Source organism: Centroberyx affinis, unplaced genomic scaffold (assembly GCF_046629955.1).
Source record: "Centroberyx affinis isolate AG114_WGS23_722 - 3 ecotype Tasmania unplaced genomic scaffold, CSIRO-AGI_Caff_v1 ptg009778l_1, whole genome shotgun sequence".
Lineage (NCBI taxonomy): Eukaryota > Metazoa > Chordata > Actinopteri > Beryciformes > Berycidae > Centroberyx > Centroberyx affinis.
In genome coordinates, this window is record NW_027284634.1 from 1 (window position 1) to 14,200 (window position 14,200).

Sequence of the window (14,200 nt, forward strand, 5' to 3'; positions counted from 1 at the left end):
TAAAGCACTTTGTGACTTTGTTTTGAAAAGTGCTGTACAAATAAAGTTTATTATTATTATTATATACAGGTACGCGCACACACACACACACACACACACACACACACACCAGGACTTTGACTCTAAAACTCTCTCTCTCTCTCTCCAGTGTCTGCTGTGTGTGTGTTGTGTTCGGTTGTCGGTGATGTCAGCGGTCAGTTGATGTGTTGTTGCTGTGGTAACCGTTACCATGGCAGCTGCCTGGACCCCCCCCTGGACCCCTCCCCCCTGTGCCGGGCCGGCTGGCAGTGTCCTCAGTGTAGAGTGTGTCAGAGCTGCAGGTGACACACAGACACACACACACACACACACACACACACACACACACGGTGAAGTGTGATGTCACTGGACCATTTCTCCAACATGGCTCCTCCCCCTTCTCTCCATTGGCAGCAGTGTTAAGAACTTTCAGGTTCCTCCAGGTCTGAAAATATTTTGGTCGTTTCCAGGTTTTGATAAGTTTGGAAACTGTTGGAGAAAAAGGAATATTTGACAAACTGGAGGTGAAGGTAAAGAAAGATGGCCGATGTTTCTGTCTGGGATTTGTAGTCGACTCTTAGGGAAATGAAGACTGAACCTTTCCCTGTAAAACTACAGTACTGACCTGTGCTCTCCAAGGTTATTAATCGTTAACCAAAACTAACAAAGTAACGAAAACTAGGTGTGAAAAAACATTTTCATTAACTGAAATAAAAATAAAAATGAGGCTTTAGAAAAAACAATAACTGAAACTGTATTGTGTGTTTACAAAACTAACTAAAATAAACTAAAATTAGAGAGAAAATGTCTTTAGTTTTCGTCTTTGTCAATTTATTTCATACATAAGCCTAGTATTTTGAATTTTTGAATCTCGCCCCTGACAAATACCCCATATTACAAAAAAAGACTAAAACTAACACTGAAACTAATAAAAACTAAACTAAAACTAAACATTTTCAAAAATAAAAACTAAACTAAACTAGCAAACCCGCTTTAAAAACTAATTAAATCTAAACTGAAAACAAAAAGTCAAAATGAAATAAAAATAAAAATAAAATAAAAAAATGCAAAACTATAATAACCTTGGTGCTCTCTCTCTCTCCCTGTGTGTGTGTGTGTGTGTGTGTGTGTGTGTGTGTGTGTGTGTGTGTGTCAGGTTGCGAGGGGATGACAGTGTGCTGCTGGTGTGTGAGCGCTGTGATAAAGCTTACCACACACACTGCCTCACACCGCCTCTGGAACACACACCCAGCACGGGCTGGAGCTGTAAGGTGAGACAACACACACACTCTCACACACACACACACACACATACACACACACACACACACACACTGCACTTTGGCTGAACCTGTCAGCCAGAACCTGTCTTCTCTATGTGTGTGTGTGTGTGTGTGTGTGTGTGTGTGTGTGTTATAAAACCTCTCTCTTTTTATCTGAACTGCAGAGTGTGTACCTATATGTATATGTGTGTATTGGCTATACAACAAATACTGTGTGTGTGTGTGTGTATCTGATTTTACATCTCTCTCTCTCTCTCTCTGTGTCTCTGTGTCTCTCGTCCAGAACTGCAGAGTGTGCAGCCGGTGCGGTGTGAGGTCATCAGGCCAGTGGGCCAATCACCCGTCTCTGTGTGAGTCATGTGACCCCGCCCTGCCCTGCCCGCTCTGTGGCCACGCCCCTGACCCCTCCTCACCACAGGACTGCCTGACCTGTGTCTGCTGCTATAGGTGCGCACACACACACACACACACACACACACACACACACACACACACACACACACACACAGACTGACACTGTGATCCTCCAGCTGCTATTTTTGTATTTGGTTTGTTTAGCTTCAAACTGACCAATCACAAGCCAACCAGGGCTTGGATACAAAAGTCACAAAAGACCAGTTTTAGGTGTTTAACCACTGTGTGTGTGTGTGTGTGTGTGTGTGTGTGTGTGTGTGTGTGTGTGTGTGTGTTTCAGGTGTGTCCATGCGGAGTGTGTTGTCCAGGCGGGAGGGGGCGGGGCGGGGTCTGATGGCTACGTCTGCTCCGCCTGCCGGCCTCAGGAGGAGGAGCCAATGCCGCATAGTCCAATCACACACAGCCCCACACAGGCCGCGCCCCTCAGCCCCGCACAGGCCCCGCCCCTCAGCCCCGCACAGGCCCCGCCCCTCAGCCCCACACAAGCCCCGCCCCTCAGCCCCACACAGGCCCCGCCCCTCAGCCCCACACAGGCCCCGCCCCTCAGCCCCACACAAGCCCCGCCCCTCAGCCCCACACAGGCCCCGCCCCTCAGCCCCACACAGGCCCCGCCCCTCCACCTTTCACACGAACTGCTCTCGGGTCACACAGAGGCTCTGCCCGTTAGTCCTCCTCCTCCTCCTCACAGTCCGGTCCCGCTCGACTGTTCAGAGCCAGCAAGGAGTCCTACCCAGCAGGCCGTCAGCACCCCACCCCCACCGCCGCAAAGCCCTACACCCCCACCACAGCTCCAACAAAGTCCTACACCGCAAAGTCCTACACCACAAAGTCCTACACCGCAAAGCCCAACTCCACAAAGTCCTACTCCACAAAGTCCTACTCCACAAAGTCCTACACCGCAAAGTCCTTTACCACAAAGTCCTTTACCACAAAGTCCTACACCACAAAGTCCTACACCACAAAGTCCTACACCACAAAGTCCTACCCACGTTTTGTCTACAGAGGTTTTGTGTACAGAGCGACCACAAAGCCCTCAGTCTCCCCTCAGTTGTACAGAGCTCCAGCAAAGCCCTGCTCCTCACAGCCCGGCCCATGGCCCCTCATCGCAGGCTCTGCACCACTCTAGCCAAGGCAGCTCTATACTGGAGACACATCCCCCCTTGCAGGTCTGCCACAGTCCCGCCCACACCCCGTCTAGCCCCGCCCCAAACCTCTCAGAAGACCAGCTTAGGCCTACAGAGCCTCAGCAAAGCCCTACGCAGCGCGGCCCCATGCCTTGTAGCCCTACACAGTCTCCCCATAGCCCTCCGCCACCCGGCCCCGCCCAGGCCGAACCAGGCCCCGCCCAGGCCGAACCAGGCCCCGCCCAGGCCGAACCAGGCCCCGCCCAGGCCGAACCAGGCCCCTCCCAGGCCGAACCAGGCCCCTCTAGCCCTACAGGGCTGCAGCTCAGTCCTGCACCACACAGTCCTGCCCCTGTCCTCACCACACAGCCTCAGCTCAGCTCCCCACAGAGTCAGCGTAGTCTTTCTCCATGCAGGCCTGCTGGAGTCACCTGCTCATCTCCTCCACACAGTCCTGCACAGGATGCTGAACCTACACTGGACCAGGAAAGCCCTGCTCAGCCACCTGCTAGCCCTACACAGGACATTTCTACACTGGACCAGGGAGGTCTCTCTCCAGCCGACCGTAGGCCTCCCCAGACGACAAGAAGCCACGCCTCTGTGAGGCCCAGTTCAGCTCCATGTAGCCCCTGCCACTCCCCACTTGGACACACCCAGTGGAGTCTGTCACAGCCTGCTAGCCCAGCACAGGCCCAGTCTACACGGCCTGTTAGACCTACCCCGCTTTGCCCGCTTCCTGTTCAGCCTGCTAGCCCTACACGGCTAAGAGCAACACAGCAATGCGTCACACACAGTAGTACTATAGAGCAGCTTAGTCCTAGCCATGACAGCCAAACACTGGAGAACAGCCCTGCCTGTCTTAGCCACACCCCTGACCTGTCCACAACCCCCCCAGCTAGCCGTTGCACAGCTAGCCGACTCCCGGACCAGGACAGTCCCGTTCAGAGTAGCATGCTAGGCCCTGTACACGCTAGCCCCCCTGCCACGCCCACACCAGAAAGCCTTGTTGACGTTAGCACTTCAGTGGAACACACTAGCCTAGCTAGCCCAACTCATGCTAGTAAAATGGGAATTCTCTCCCCAGCTAGCCCCATTCATCAAAACTCTTGTCAAGACAGCCCCTCACGCTGCATAGAAGCAAATGCTAGCCCCATACATATCCAAGCTAGCCCGACTCGTGCTAGCCCCACACATGCCAGTGAAATGCCTGCTAGCCCGACTCATAATAGTTCTCCTCAAGCCTGTGCTAGCCCAATGCCAATAGAGAGTAGCCCTGCCCATATCAGCCCTTTACCTGTTCAGGCTAGCCCCTCACCGCTACCGGCTAGCCCCTCACCGCTACCGGCTAGCCCCTCACCGCTACCGGCTAGCCCCTCACCGCTACCATCTAGCTCCTCACAGCTACCGGCTAGCCCCTCACCGCTACCGGCTAGCCCCTCACCGCTACCGGCTAGTCCCTCACCGCTACCGGCTAGCCCCTCACCGCTACCGGCAACCCCCTCACCGCTACCTGCTAGCCCCTCACATCTACCTGCTAGCCCCTCACATCTACCGGCTAGCCCCTCACATCTACCGGCTAGCCCCTCACATCAACCGGATAGCCCCTCACAGCTACCGGCTAGTCCCTCACAGCTACCGGCTAGTCCCTCACAGCTACCGGATAGTCCTTTAATGCTACCAGCTAGCCCCTCACATCTACCTGCTAGCCCCGCACAGCAACCGGCTAGCCCCTCACAGCTACCGGTTAGCCCCTCACAGCTACCGGCTAGTCCCTTAATGCTACCGGCTAGCCCCTCACAGCTACCGGCTAGCCCCTCACAGCTACGGGTTAGCCCCTCACGGCTACCGGCTAGCCCCATCCACCCCAACTCAACTCAGGATGATGAGAAGGAGGTAGCTGCATACAGTCCAATTCATTCTCACCAAACACAAGTTAGTCCCATTCAGGTTAATTCCACTCATGCTAGCCCACTTCATACTAGCCCCACTTGTGCTAGTCCAGGCCACACAGAGGCTAACGATAACTACAGTCTGACTAGTGTTGGCTCCATGCATGCTCAAGCTAGCTGCAGTTCTTTACATGCTACTCAAGCACAGACTAGCACCATGTCCATGCCATCTAGCTTTAGTCACCTTCACTGTAGGCCGACTGCTAGCCCAATCCATAGGTCTACTAGCCACAGTTTGAGCCCTGTTACCCAAGACTATACTGGCCAAACAAGCCCTACCCATGCTAGCATAATTGATGCTAGTGTCATCCCCAGTCCACCTAGGTCTAGTCCTGCTGGTCATGCTAGTCCTGTTCACATCCACACCACTCTTAGTCCCACCCATTCTAGTCCAGTCCAAACACAAGCGCCCTCGCTAGCTAGCACAACACACAGCAGCCCTGCACATGCTAGCTTAGCCTGTGTTAGCCCTATACATAGTCCAGCTCAGGCCAGTGAAACGTCTCGTAGCCCAACTGGTAGCCCTGATCGTAGCCCAGCTCCCATCAGCGAAACCCATTCTGGCCTTACTGAGGCACAGCTGAGCTCTGCTGCGGCGAGTCCGAGTCCTGCTGGGGAAACGGTGGCTAGTTCCACGTTCCAGAACTCTGTGCCGCCCAGTCCAGTGAAGCCTCCAGACAGCCTTAGCCACACTAGCCTAACACCCGCCAGTCCCCTGCCTGATGACTCTTCTACTGTTAGCCCCAGCCAGGCCGGTCTGAGCCAGGCTAGCCAGTTGCTAGTGGCTAGTCCTCGGCTAATCCAGTTCAGCTCTGTTAGTGAAACCCAGGAAAGCACTGCCTCGGCAAGCCCCTTCCATGAAAGTTCAGCTAGCCCCGTTAATGCTACTTCCACTCAGGCTAGCCCTAGCCATGCTAGCCCTATCCATTCTAGTCTCACTCAGGGTAGCGCTGCGGTGCCTAGCATTAGCCACATCAGTGACATGCCTGCTAGCCCCACACACTCTGTCCCCACACACATCTGCTCCAGTCAGGCTAGCCTTCCTCAGACAAGCTCCTCCCATGTTCATCAAGCTAGCTCCGTGCACACTAGCCCAGTTGGTAGTCCAGTCGGTAGCCCTATGCATTCAGGCCATATCCAGGCTAGTCCTGTGCATGCTAGTTGGACTCCTGCTAGCCCTGTGCGGTCTGAGGCTAGCCCTGGTACTGGTCTTGCTAGCCCTGGTCCTGGTCTTGCTAGCCCTGTGCAGACCGATGTTGGTCCTGGTCCTGGTCCTGCTAGCCCTGTGCAGACAGATGTTAGTCCTGGTCTCACTAGCCCTGGTCCTGGTCCTGCTAGCCCTGTGCGGACCGATGTTGGTCCTGGTCCTGCTAGCCCTGTACAGACAGATGTTAGTCCTGGTCTTGCTAGCCCTGGTCCTGGTCCTGCTAGCCCTGTGCAGACCGATGTTGGTCCTGGTCCTGATCCTGGTCCTGCTAGCCCTGTGCAGACAGATGTTGGTCCTGGTCAAGGTCCTGCTAGCCCTGTGCAGACAGATGTTAGTCCTCGTCTCACTAGCCCTGGTCCTGGTCCTGGTCCTGCTAGCCCTGTGCAGACCGATGTTGGTCCTGGTCCTGCTAGCCCTGTGCAGACAGATGATAGTCCTGGTCCCACTAGCCCTGACCCTGGTGCTGCTAGCCCTGTGCAGACCGATGTCGGTCCTGGTCCTGGTAGCCCTGTGCAGGCCGATGTCGGTCCCGGTCCTGCTAGCCCTGTGCAGACAGATGTCAGTCCATGTCTTGCTAGCCCTGGTTCTGGTCCTGCTAGCCCTGTGCGGACCGATGTCAGCCCTGGTCCCGGTCCCGGTCCTGTTAGTCCTGGTCCCGCTAGCCTCCTCTGTAGCCGCTCCATGCCGAGCCCCCAGCAGCACACAGCAGCAGAGAGGGAGGCTGCAGCCTCTGTGGGTCAGTATCAACATGATGTCACGGGATGTAAAAGCTGTTTTTTCTGTTTTAGCTTGGTGACTGTGTTTACACTCTGTTCTCTTCCTCCAGACGTCACCATGGCTGAGGAGGAGGGGGAGGAGCAGGAAGACAAGGTGGCAGAGGGAGAGGAGGTGGAGGAGGAGAAAAGAGAGGTGGAGGAGGAGCAGGAGGAGGAGAAAAGAGAGGTGGAGATGGAGAGAGAAGGTCTACAGCAGACAGAGGAGAGAGAGGAGCCAGAAGAGGAGGAGACTGTCCAGAGGGGAGAGGGAGAAGAGGAGGAGGATGTGGAGGAGGATTCAGACCTTCCTCCTTCAGGTAGGAAGCAGCCAAACTGTTGGACGGAGTGGAACCGTCCTAAAATATTGAAACATTTCATTTCAAATAGAAGGTCTGCTGTAGTTACTATTTGAAGAGGAACTGAACCTCAAACCCAAATCTGTCTACATCCTGACATCTAATGGTAAAAAACATGCTTCTGAAATTGCCATCTGCTATTGGCTGATCTTTGGTGGCAGGTGATGATGTCGCCACCTGTTGTACTCTATAAGGTGACATCATCACCTGCCACCAAAGATCAGCCAATAGCCGATGGCCATTTCAGTAGCATGTTTTTTACCATTTGATGTCAGGCTTTACACAGATTTGGGTTTGAGGTTCAGTTCCTCTTCAGCTTATTTACTACCAACTGAACTTAGTGACTGTTCTTTAATGTGGTTTCTGCTGCAGTGTTGGAATTTAGTTCCTAAAATCATGGACTAAGTCTAAGTGTGTGTGTGTGTGTGTGTGTGTGTGTGTGTGTGTGTGTGTGTGTGTGTGTGTAGGTGCTGAGTCTGTGCCGGCGGTCCTGGCTGCAGGTTGTCGGTCTCCTCCTCTCACCTCCTCCCCCCTCGCCACACAGCCAGCTGCTACCTCCCCCCTCCCCCCCCCACCGCCTTCGGCCTTACCCCCCTCCCTCTGCTCCTCCCCCTCCTCCCCCCGGTCCCCCCCTCCTTCCAGAGCTGGTTCTCTAGAGGCCTCCCCCCCCTCTTCCCCCGTCGCCGCCCCTCACAGGACTGCCTTACCCCCCTCCCCCCTCCTCTCTCCTCACCCCTCCGCTCCTCTGGAGGTCCGCCTCCAGGAAGAGGACTCCACCAATCCAGGAGAAGCAGAGGCGGGGCTAGAGTCCTGTCGCATGGTGGCGGCAGGTGACCGGAGCCGATCGGAGAGCCCCTTTGAACTTGTTGCCGAGGCAACGACAACCACCAAAGATATCCACCAATCACACGCTAAGCCTTCGGAGACATCGGAGGAAGAGGAGGAGAAAGAGGAGGAGCTTACGGAGGTGCCGCTTCCTGAAACCTCGGAGCGGACAGCGTTGGCCGTGGCAACCACTAATGAGGTGGTTGCTGGGCAACGGCCAATGAGGGAGCACCAGGAAGCAAAACTGGAGGAGGAGAAAGGAAAAGAGAGAGACGATGTTGAACGGAGAGGAGGAGAGGACGAGAAACAGGAGGAGAAGGAGAGCGTCGTGGAGGAGGACCAATCAGAAGGGGAATTGGAGGAGAAGTGGGCGGAGCCGAGGGAGACGCAGGAGCAGGAGCAGGAGCAGGAGGAGGCGGAGCCAGGCAGCCCGGGGCTGGAGCTGGACCCCTCTCTGGACCTGGAGGTGATGCAGCTGATGAGCTCGTCCCCCCCCCCCTCCCTCCTGCACCTGTCCTCCCCCAGCCCCCCCCTCCTCCAGCGGGGGAAGGGCCGGGCGCTCAGAGCTCCGCCCCCCTCCTCCTCCTCCTCCAGACCGGTGGACGACCTGTCCGTCCGGCTCAGACAGTCTCCCTTCTCCACCGAGGCTTCGCCCGAAACCTCCCCCGCCCGACCGCCCGTCACCCCGCCCCCCCTCTCCCCCCCCTCGCCCCCCCGCAGGAGCTCCTCCCCCCTCGGAGCGCCCGAGTCTCCTCCCCTCTCCAAGGTAACTCCACAGGACAAAGGTTGATTTGTTTAGTTGATCGATTCTTAGAAAACAATAAAACACAGAGGAGAAAAACAGAAAATCCCCTTTCTGCTCCTACCGACTGACCCCTCCTTGTTTTCTGCTCCTACCGACTGACCCCTCCTTGTTTTCTCCTCCTACAGACTGACCCCTCCTTGTTTTCTGCTTCTACCGACTGACCCCTCCTTGTTTTCTGCTTCTACCGACTGACCCCTCCTTGTTTTCTGCTCCTACCGACTGACCCCTCCTTGTTTTCTGCTCCTACCGACTGGCCCCTCCTTGTTTTCTGCTCCTACCGACTGGCCCCTCCTTGTTTTCTGCTCCTACCGACTGACCCCTCCTTGTTTTCTCCTCCTACCGACTGACCCCTCCTTGTTTTCTGCTCCTACCGACTGACCCCTCCTCGTTTTCTGCTCCTACCGACTGACCCCTCCTCGTTTTCTCCTCCTACCGACTGACCCCTCCTCGTTTTCTGCTCCTACCGACTGGCCCCTCCTCGTTTTCTCCTCCTACCGACTGACCCCTCCTCGTTTTCTGCTCCTACTGACTGGCCCCTCCTCGTTTTCTCCTCCTACCGACTCACCCCTCCTCGTTTTCTGCTCCTACCGACTGACCCCTCCTCGTTTTCTGCTCCTACCGACTGACCCCTCCTTGTTTCCTCCTCCCAGTGACTGACCCCTCCTTGTTTCCTCCTCCCAGTGACTGACCCCTCCTTGTTTTTCTGCTCCTAGCCCCAGGCTCTGCCCACCACTGTGGTCCCCCTCACCCCAAAGATCGGCATGGGGAAGCCGGCCATCTCCAAGAGGAAGTTCTCCCCCGGCAGACCCCGGGTCAAACAGGTAGCCGACCGTTGACCACACACACCACCTTTGTGTGTGTGTGTGTGTGTGTGTGTGTGTGTGTTGAGTGACACCAAACCTGCCTGTTCTGTTTGGCAGTCTGTTTTGTATTACTCCTGACTCTGAAGGATGACTCAGACCTTGTTGTGTGTCTCTGGCAGATCGCTCTGTCTGCTGCACATGCTCACGCTTTAGCTCTGTGACTCTCAACCCTTTTTTATATCAAGGACCCTAATCCAGTCCACATTAGAGCCACAGACCCCCATCTGATGAGATTTTGTCTCTCTGACCCAAATCTTAGAATATTTTTATTGTCAGATTTTAATTTGTCCAGACCTCCATGACTGTCTGTGTTGCAGGTAGAGAGATAACAGAAACTATGATCAGAACAGTCTTTCTTCTACATTCTCTCTTGTAAATGAAATAATGCTGAAGTTTAACAATTCATCCGTTTGCTGGGGACCCCCTGGAACCCCCTCAAGGACCCCTGGTGGTCCCCGGACCCCACGTTGAGAACCTGTGCTTTAGCTTACTGTATGTTAAGTAATGGTAGGCGACTAGCATTATCTTAAAAGTGAGGAAATGAGAACTTTGAGCAGCTGTAAGTCTGATGGTTCGTTCCTTTTAATGACAGAGGAGCAGTAGTAGTAGTAGTATTAGTAATATTAGTAATAGCATTAGTAGTAGTAGTATTAGTAATAGTAGTAATAGCATTAGTAGTATTAGTAATAGTAGTAGTAGCAGTAGTAGTAGTAGTAGTATTAGTAATAGTAGTAGCAGTATTATGACTCCAGGTTTAGGTTCTTCCTCTCTGTTGGTTGTATTTTTTTTATTTGAAGCTCGTGTTAAAACAGCCAGTAAACCAGCAGAGTCCTGGTGGGTGTTTTTCCATCGCTGCCCCAGGGGATGATGGGAAACGTCTCTCCTCTGCTCCTCCATCCTCAGGGGAATCCCTCTCTTTGTCTGGGCTCGCTGCCTGCTGTGTGTGTGTGTGTGTGTGTGTGTCTGTGTGTGTGTGTGTGTGTCTGTGTGTGTGTGTGTGTGTGTGTGTGTTCCCAGTCCTCCCAGTAACACAACAGGCAGAGAGGAAACTACTGAAGCTTTTCTCCGTTTTAACATGAACACCAGATGTTAGAATGCAGAGCAGACTAGTCTTCCTCCTCTTCCTCTTCTTCCTCTTCTTGCTCTTCTTCCTCCTCCTTTTCCTCTTCCTCCTCCTCCTCTTCTACCGCTTCTTCCTCTTCTTCATCTTCCTCCTCTTCTTTCTCTTCCTCCTCTTCTTTCTCTTCCTCCTCCTGCTCTCTTTCCTCTTTGCCCTCTTCCTCCTCCTCCTCCTGTCATCCATCTCTTCATTCAGCTACACAGCATCATGTTTGGTTCACACACACACACATGATGTTGGCATGATGTGAGTCAGTGAGTGAACACACTGCATGATGTTTGTTTCTCTGACATGTTGGATTTCTCTGTCAGGTCCGCTCACATCAGGAAGAGAAACTGGAGCATTTAAATCCAACCAGAGGAGTCTGTGTTCAGGTCGTCTGTCTCTTTCTCCTGAACTCCATATCTCAGGAACGCCTGGAGGGGATTTCTTCAAATTTGGCACAAACGTCCACTTGGACTCAAGGATGAACTGATTAGAATTTGGTGGTTAAAGGTCAAAGGTCAAGGTCACTGTGACCTCACAAAAGACATTTTTTTGGCCATAACTCAAGAATTCATACGCTAATTATGACAAAATTTCACACAAATGTCTAATAGGATAAAACGATGAAGTGATGACGTTTTATACCTAAAAGTTCAAAGGTCAACTTCATTGTGACATCATAATGTTTTGCTTACCACTGTAGCTGAGAAAACCATCTTGGGTCATTCTACAGAAACAGTGGAAGTGCTGTCACTTACTTTAGCAGACACCAAAATCCTTTAAGTTGACCTAATAATCACATTAATTATATATGTTCAATAAATACAGACTGTCCTTGCAATGAGAAAACAAAGTTTATTGGCGGAGGCATACAGCTGTGAGGCGGTTATTTCTACAGTATTGGGTAACATTTTACAATAAGCGTCACTAAGTTAAGGGTTAGTTAATGCTTAATAAGCATTAATTAACCCTTAATTAACAGTTAACTAATGTGTAATTTACTAATGGTGTTCATGTTAACTAAGGTGTTAATTTATACATTAATAGCTTATAAAGATGACTATTAAATAATGTATAAATGAATACCTTAGTTAACATGAACACTATTAGTAAATGAGTAACAGACACATTAGTTAACTATTAGTTAATGCTTATTAAGCATAACTTTAACCTTAACTTAGTGACCCTTATTGTAAAGTGTTACCTGGTATTGTCGCAGAAGGGTGTGGGGGGGGGTTGGGGTTTTTCCTTCTTTTTTTTTTTCTACATTACATCAAATTTCTCGGCAATATCAGGTACTCCGAAAAATATTGGGATATTTGTGAAATATCCGCACAGAAACAGGAGGAAGAGATTTTCCTCTGGACTGTAACTCTGTGTGTACTGTACTGCTCTGTTGTTGTGATGCAGAGGAAACAATACAAACATTTTCAGCCAATCAGAGCCGTGAGAAACCAGCTGAGGTCAGCGGCGTTCCATCAGAGCTTCCAGTCACATCCCCTCTTCTCCTTCTACATGTGAACGGGCCAATCGGCTCCTTTATCCAGCACAACATCCCATAATGCACCTGCCACTCGCTCTGTCTAACAGCCAGGTGGTTTAGAGCAGAGCAGGAGTCACATGACGGCTGGATGACACGTTTCCCAGCAGGCCGTGCTGCAGCAGCATGTCATTATATCTTCATCACATTTCAGCACTGTTGGTTTTGCCTGAATTTTCCTTTTCAGTTTGAGTTTTGGTTTCGTGGCTGTTGCATTTATGTTACTGCATTTTGTCCCCCAACTCCTCCTCCTCTTCCTCCTCCTACTCTTCCTCCTCCTTCTCCTCCTCCTCCTCCTCTCCTTCTTTCTCCTCCTCTTCCTCTTCCTACTCCTCCTCTTCTTCCTCCTCCTTCCTCTTCTTCTTTCTCCTCCTCTTCTTCTTTCTCCTTCTCCTGCTCTTCCTCTTCCTACTTCTCTTCTTTCTCCTTCTCCTTCTCCTCCTCCTCCTCCTCCTCCTCCCCCTCCCTAACTCAGGGTTCGTGGTGGAGTAATCGCAGGGCGGTGAGCCCCCCCTCGTCCTCCCAGGATTCCACGGGGGAGGGGGGGTGGGACAGCCCTAAGCCCCGCCCATCGGACTCACCCCTGTGGAGCATGAGAGTGGTAAAGAAGCGCACCCTAACTCTAACAGGGCTTTATGGGCTGTAGTTACCCACTAACTCACTAACTGTAGAGTTACTGAGCTCCACCCCTCTGGGATGTGAAGCTGGCAAATGAAATGCACCTTCATTAAAATATAAGTTCTTTGATTTAACTCCTCTCTTCCTCCTATAGCTGTTGGACCCACAGACAGTATTGTCTGTAGCTGTTGGACCCACAGACAGTATTGTCTCTAGCTGTTGGACCCACAGACAGTATTGTCTGTAGCTGTGGACCCACAGACAGTATTGTCTGTAGCTGTTGGACCCACAGACAGTATTGTCAGTAGCTACAACTACAGACAATACTGTCTGTGGGTCCAGCAGCTACAGGAGAACAGAGGAGTTAACAGAGGAACTAACTCACTGAACTGATCCTTTAACACAAGGCTCTGTGAGATTCTGTTAACTCCACCAGCTTACTGACTTAATAACATGCATCCACCCCTCTGGAGTGTAAAGGGAGGCAGATGAAGCGCACCTGAAGTTGGGTGAGGTTTGGGTGACCGACATGAAGCTAACATGATCGCTTTAACCTGCTGAGGCTCAGACAGAACAGCAAGTGTGTGTCACATGACTCTAAAGCAGTGATGTCATGGATCGGTGTCTCTCCTCTCCTCTCCTCTCCTCTCCTCTCCTCTTCTCGTCTCCTCGTCTCCTCTCCTCTCCTCTCCTCTCCTCGTCTCCTCTTCTCTCCTCCTCTCCTCTCCTCTCCTCCTCTCCTCGTCTCCTCTCCTCAGGGTCGTGGTTCAGGGTTTCCAGGCAGGAGGAGGTCTAGAGGAGGAGGAGTGGGAGGAGGACGAGGAGGAAGAGGAAGGAGCAGAATGAAGACGCAGGACAGTCTGAATGTGTCTCCTGGAGTAAGAAAACACACACACACACACACACACACACACACACACACACACACACACACACACACACACACACTGCTGACCTCTGACCTCAGATCTGCGGTCTCCATGGTAACAAAGGTCCACTTGGTGCAGTTTGATTAGTTTGGTCTAGTTTAGATTAAACCACTTCAGTTTAGATCAGTTTGGTTTTATGTCTCAGTTCATCTTGGTTAGTCTCGCTTAGACTAGATTTTAGTCTAGCTTTGTTTAGTCTAGTCTGGTTTAGTCTAGTCTAGTCTAGTGTAATGTAGTGTAGTTTAGTCTAGTCTAGTTTTGTTTAGTTAAGTCTGGTTTAGTGTAGTGTAGTTTAGTCTAGTTTGCTTTAGTCTAGTCAAATTTAGTTTAGTTTAATCTAGTTCAATTTAGTTTAGTTTAGTCTAGTTTAATATAGTATAGTCTAGTCTAATTTTAGTTTAGTCAAGTT

The 14,200-nt window shown here is 51.8% G+C and overlaps 1 protein-coding gene, 1 long non-coding RNA gene and 1 pseudogene across 2 annotated transcripts; all 3 read left to right on the plus strand.

Annotated features, from left to right (window-relative positions):
* The first annotated feature begins 1,157 nt into the window (after positions 1–1,157).
* Positions 1,158–2,122, plus strand: LOC139640544 (uncharacterized). Its single transcript, XR_011694925.1, has 3 exons — positions 1,158–1,289; positions 1,585–1,748; positions 1,996–2,122. It is a non-coding gene; the product is annotated as an uncharacterized lncRNA (long non-coding RNA).
* Positions 2,123–2,281: 159 nt separating this feature from the next.
* On the plus strand, positions 2,282–3,443 carry LOC139640545 (uncharacterized; annotated as a pseudogene).
* Positions 3,444–3,662: 219 nt separating this feature from the next.
* On the plus strand, positions 3,663–13,740 carry LOC139640543 (nascent polypeptide-associated complex subunit alpha, muscle-specific form-like; the record flags this gene model as incomplete). Its single annotated transcript, XM_071514717.1, has 8 exons — positions 3,663–3,785; positions 4,104–4,330; positions 4,378–6,731; positions 6,822–7,067; positions 7,574–8,697; positions 9,450–9,557; positions 12,720–12,845; positions 13,621–13,740. Coding segments are annotated over exons 1-8 (4,428 nt in total), but the record flags the coding sequence as incomplete, so codon positions are not given.
* Between the last annotated feature and the right edge of the window lie 460 nt (positions 13,741–14,200).